Source organism: Aotus nancymaae, unplaced genomic scaffold, assembly GCF_030222135.1.
Source record: "Aotus nancymaae isolate 86718 unplaced genomic scaffold, 86718_ANA_hifiasm-v0.15.2.pri h1tg000011l, whole genome shotgun sequence".
Taxonomy (NCBI): domain Eukaryota; kingdom Metazoa; phylum Chordata; class Mammalia; order Primates; family Aotidae; genus Aotus; species Aotus nancymaae.
The window spans coordinates 16747161-16753160 of record NW_026988422.1 but is presented as its reverse complement, the minus strand read 5'-3'; the positions used below and the strand labels follow the sequence as shown (position 1 = coordinate 16753160).

At 37.9% G+C, this 6000-nt stretch overlaps 1 protein-coding gene across 1 annotated transcript in view; it reads right to left on the bottom strand.

The window, feature by feature from the left end:
• Positions 1-234: 234 nt before the first annotated feature.
• Positions 235-6000, bottom strand: part of GAP43 (growth associated protein 43) — a 99278-nt gene continuing 93512 nt past the window's right edge. Inside the window, exon 3 of the mRNA XM_021668752.2 lies at positions 235-923. Within this exon, the coding sequence (XP_021524427.2) occupies positions 835-923 (89 nt within the window). The 3' untranslated portion in view covers positions 235-834. The remainder of the gene's footprint in view (positions 924-6000) is intronic.

Below are 6000 nucleotides of genomic sequence, written 5' to 3'. Positions count from 1 at the left end.
TGAAAAGGCACAGTGAAAAGATGGCCACCCACAAGCCAAGGAGACAGGCCTACAACAGACGTCTCCCTCAAGTGTTGGAGCTATTGGTCCTTCTCAGAGCCTTAGGCTTCATCTGTGTTTTCTTTATCAGGGTTGTTGGTGTCAAACTGAGAGGAGAGGAAACGATGAAATATAAGACCCTAGCGTGTCCAACCAACTAATGAGAAGGTGGAACAAAAACACAGAGCCATTGGACCTTGATTACTCTCATGATTTATTAATATTCAGGTTGAAAAAGGAGCCTTAGAGCCGCAAGTTACGCTAATTGGCACATTTGCTTTATTTATTTATTTTTAAAACAAACTGGGATTTTTGAATTTTTTTCCTTTTTGTTCATTCCATCACATTGAAAAGGAGGAAAACAAAAATGGTTTTGAATTCACTCGATATTTTGGACTCCTCAGATGAACGGAACATTGCACACACACTTGGAACAGAGAGAGAGAGAGAGGAAAGTGGACTCCCACAGGGCCACACGCACCAGATCAAAAAACTTGGATACAGTGCAAGAATTTCCCAAATGATTGAATCATCATTACCAAAAACTCGCCATAACAACACCAAGAAACAAAAAATGTTTAAGCCACACTGTTTGACTTGGGATCTTTCCTGCTTTTTTTTTTTTTTTCTTTTTAATGTTTGCCACACAGAGAGAAAGAGGGCTAGTAGGTGGGAAAGGACAGACTCACAGATGTGAGCAGGATAGGAGGGGCTTCAGAGTGGAGCTGAGAAGAGGGTGGGAAGAGACAGGGCTCAGGAGAGGGGAGGGGGATGTGGAAAGCCATTTCTTAGAGTTCAGGCATGTTCTTGGTCAGCCTCGGGTTCCTCTTCTTTACCCTCGTCCTGCCGGGCACTTTCCTTAGGTTTGGTTTCATCTACAGCTTCTGAGAAAGAAAACAAGATGGAGGGCGGGGGGGAAGGAGAGTTAGTATTTTGCCTTATCTGCTCATACAATGGTGCAATGCACTTTTTCTTTTTATGTCATTACATAAGAGCATTAAGATTAAAAGAGATTATTATTAACCCAGTTAATATAAGTTCCAAGTTCAGAAGGGTTTACCTCAAGGAAGCTGTTCAGTGGCACCTATGGAAGAACTCAGGAGCAAACGTATGTGATTGACAAGGAGTCCACTTAACAGAAGTTACTGTGGTCTTTAATCTTTCAGCCTTACAATCAAGGTATCCACATACAGGATCTTTACATAGGGAATCGACAATAATCTTGCATTTCTGTTCTATTAGTGTCAGAAGAATTGTGGCAGATAATTTATGTGGACCATCGAGCATCCATTCCAAATTTCTTACCACTTGCTTCTAGTACTGGAAAGTAAAATAGTTGAATTCTCAGCTCCTGTGGGACAGTGCTGGTCAATTAGACAGAGATAGAAGTCCTTAGAGAGGGCAGAGTTGGGTTTTGCCCTTCACATTCTCCTGTTCCTGATGACTTGGATCTCAAACAATACATGGCACTGTAGCAGCTGTCTTGTGACCATGAAGACAAAAACTATACACTAAGGATGGTGGGACAAAAAGGAAAAATCATCACTAAATGACTGTAGCACTCCTAGATACCTTTCCCTCAGAGATGAGTCACTAGCTTTTTTAAAGCACTGTAATATACTAGTTTTCAGTCTCTTACAGCCAAGCACATTCCAACTGAATACACTTATCCATAGGGAAAATACTACTTTGCTTAATAAGGAGGATATCATGTCTTTTTGAAGAATAATTTTCCCTTGGTTTCCCGACAGAATTCAATAAACTGATTTTATGCTACATGATAGTTTACTAATATGCCAGCTTGTGGAAAAAGAATTCATTTGCTCTGAAATAACTAGTGTTGCTGAACAATCAACTCCCCATGTCAAGGTCCCCCAAGATCACCCCTAGGTTCAGCGATTTGCTAGGAGGACTCATGGGACTCAGCATTCAGTCTACTTCATAGCTAAAATCAGTGAAAGAACATACATCAAAGTAAGCAAAGCAAAAAGTTGCACATGGGGTGAAGTTTGGAGGAAACCAAACATGTTTCTAAGAGTGTTCTCCCCATGGAGTCACCCAGAATGTGCTTAATTCTTTCAGCAACAAATTACCATAACACATGGAAGATGTCATCTATTAGGGAAGTTTACCTGAGTTTGCATTGGTAGTTGGACATGTAGGCACCCTCTACCTAGAAGATACAAAATCCAGACTCCCAGAAGGAAAACAGATGTTCAGCCTAAACCACATTGTCTGTACAACGATTTTAGGCACCTGGAACCACTCTTATCAGTTAAGGAATGAGAATCTTCTCAAAATCCAAGTTCCCAGATGCCAGCTAGTGGTCAACTTTACAAACAGGCCTTTCTAAGGACGGAAGTTCCAGGCCTACTATATCAACTGTTTTTTTGTTTTTTCTCAACCCCTGATATCGACAATGCCTGTGTCTTAAAATGAAGCTATTGTTATTGCTTATCCTCCTCTTAACACCTACTAGGTGGTTATTATTCTTGGAAAGGTAAACTGGAGTCAATGGAATTTGGTTAGGCTAGCAAATTTGTATTTAATTTGAAGATAATAGACATACTTTGAAAGTACTTGAGCAAGGAACATAATGCAGCTATGTTTTGAGGAGATTAAACTAGGAATATCAAATAAAATGGATTCGCTCTACATAGATGTTGAGATTAGAGAAATGGGGTCATTAAGGAGATCATGAAAAGAACTCATCGCTGGGTGCGGTGGCTCATGCCTGCAATCCCAGCACTTTGGGAGGCCGAAGTGGGTGGATCACGAGGTCAGGAGTTCGAAACCAGCCTAACCAACATGATGAAACCCCATTTCTACTAAAAATACAAAAATTAGCCAGGCGTGGTGGCATGTGCCTGTAATCCCAGCTACTCAGGAGGCTGAGGCAGGAGAATCACTTCAACCCATGAGGGGGAGGTTGTAGTGAGTCGAGATCACACCACTGCACTCCAGCCTGGACAACAAAGCCAGACTTCCTCTCAAAAAAAATAAAAAAGAACTCATCAAAATGTATGTCTCTTTTAATTCAGCAAGCTACATATTTACATTCAGACAAAGCTGAACATTGATACCCACCATTATTAAACACATTTCTGGAATTTCTTCTCTGAAACACCTAACCAAAAACATTCTTTTAAAGCTGTTCAGCAGCAGAAAATGCTTATTTTTTGAAAACAGATTAGGTTTTTAGAATCTAACTAGACTAGTCTGGTAAATTAAAGTAAGCAGCTACTATGGGTAATTTTACTTTATAATACTCACTTTTGACCAAGGTTTTAAAGTCTGACTTATGTTGTAGGGTTCATAACTCACTATAAGCTATTCTTAAAATATAGTTATTCTAGTGATGCTACCTACTACTACTCATAAGGTTTTTTTAAGGCTGTAGCTTTCCAAGGTGGCTATTATTACCCCTTGAACAACAGTGCATCTATTCAAGTTTTGCTTGAAACTAACTCAATTCCGATCATTATGATACTCTATGTATCAGCAGTATTCCTCAGGAATTATAAAGATTTTGGTGTGCTAATGAGTTATTTAATTTTCTACCAGAAGAAAGATTCTAGATTTATTTCAGTGAAGTCCTTCAAAAAAAATCAGGAATTCTTTTGGAGAGTTTGCTTATTTCCCTAACCCTGCTCAAACCTTTGTATATTATAAGTATGCCCAAGGTGGTTTCCCATCCTTATCAGTTACAAGAAGCAATGTTTTTAGCACCCTTTTCAAACTGCAAGAGAAACATGATACTGATTTACACAACCCAGAAACATACAGAAAGATAGTAGTTATAGAAGCAAGAGAAAACTTCAAATCTCTCCTACCAAAATAAAGACAAAGGAGTTATTATTATATATGATTTGAGGGAAATTTGGAAATGAGAGAAAAGGGAAGTGGACTGAGAAAGGTGAGAATTGCATATTTGTTGAATAAAGGGAACAAAACTCAAAAAAGCAGAAATGAAAACTTGAAACTTCAGATGGTTCTGAGATGCAGCTGCACTTTCTGGCCCTTGTTGGAATACAATCAAGTTAAATCCTCCCAAATTCTCCCACTTTCTCTTGTCATCCACTGCCTCGTCCTAGGATGAAAGATGAAATTTGGCACAAATCTGTTTATTACGACGGGAAATTATTGCTGTCTGTTCCCTATTAAGAGAGCTTCAATATATATTCATTTTCTCAAATGTTTGAGGTATTTTAAATGTATGTTATTATTAATTTATTTGTGTAATAAATTGTTACTGGACACCTGCACTGTGCCAGGCATTCTTCCAGGTACTGAGAAAAAAAAAAATAGCAAAATCCTTGCTCTCCTTAAAGGCTTTCATAATATACCTTTAAAAGATAAGAATGTTAGAAATGAGTGGACTCCTTAAGATCATCCAGTCACTAAACCATAAACTCTTCAAGGGTCACAGCTGTACCTACTTCAGCTCAACTTTGAATCCCATGTCTAGCACAGAACCTAATTCAGGAAAGACCCCAGTCAATATTTGTTAGGTGAAAGAATGACTTGACAGCCTCATTTTACAGGTGATGAGACTGAAGTGTAGCTGCATAGAGGATCTTTCCCTAAATCATATTGTTTGCTTATGACCAAGCCAGAACTGAAACTTAGGGCTATTTGTTTAGGTTTTCTGATTCTATCAGGTGGCCAAACTCATTTTATCAGTTCAGCACTAGAAATTAAATAGCTAGAGTCCACAGGCTTTTAGTGACTTAAAAAAACTTGAGATTAAAAATTGTTGGCTCCAAAGTATAGAATAAAAAACATAAAATTAGAAGTGATGAAGTTCTATTAGATGGCTACAAAAGGAAATGTCAGCTAGCTGGAACATATAAAACTGTATATATATATATATATATATTTTATTTGTCTGAGAGTAAAGTAATTTTTATTTGATATTATTGAATATTAAGCAAAATGCTTTGTTTTAAGTGAAGGGATAATTAGTTGGCAGAAAAAAAGTGGGTCAAATCAATGAATATAGTGAAAGTTTTATAGGCCACCTAGAAATTATGGGGAGGAAAACAAAACATGGGCCGAGGAAACAATGTAAAATATCAATCTTTAACAACCTCCAAAGTGAGATAAACTAAGAACTCATGATAACTTTTTAAAAAATTCCATATCCAAATGAAGGAAACAATAGTCAGATGTGAACCATACGCCTGCTCCAGCTAGTTCTACTTTGATAGGAGACTGCATGTGAGTTTGGGAAAGGTTTTAACCTCTGACAAAGAAGAACTTGGAATCCAAGTTTTATATAAATGGGTCTAGTTAAGCCTGAATGCCAGAGGGAACATCTTGATATTGCTAGCTTATTCTCCCACTTACGTCAACCCTTGATAAGTCATTGCAGTGATAAATCATGCTGACCATTTACTTTATATCTACATTTTCTTACCTGTTCTACTCAGCCACTTAAAAAAAAACTGCCTGGAAAGAATTATTAATTATGACTTGCCTGGTCCTTTGTATAAATTATTTAGCTATAGTCAACATTTTCAAGCTCTTACTATGTGCTCAGACCAGTGCTAAGGATACTTGTATCATTGTATTTAATTCTCACATCTACCTTAATCACCCCATTTCACAGCTGGAAAAGCTGAGACACAGGGAGATTGAATAGTTTATCTAAGTCCACACTGTAAATTCCAGCCTAGGACAGAGTTATCTCAGTACCTCTTACTTTAGTTGCTTTCCCTGGTTTTGTCTTTGCCTAAAAAGAATGGGTGAGTTCAGAGTGATAACTAAGGCAGGGAGTCCAGTCCACAGGTATGTAGGCCTGAAGCCTACAAGGTTTAAAAACTGTCCCATTAAAAGCAGCTAAAAAGGAAGGGAAGAATCCTTATTAGTCTTCCATAATATAAAATCTGGCCTTCACACTTTCCAGCACTGATTACATGATTTGTTAATGCTAGAGATGAGTTAATATGCAATCTTTAG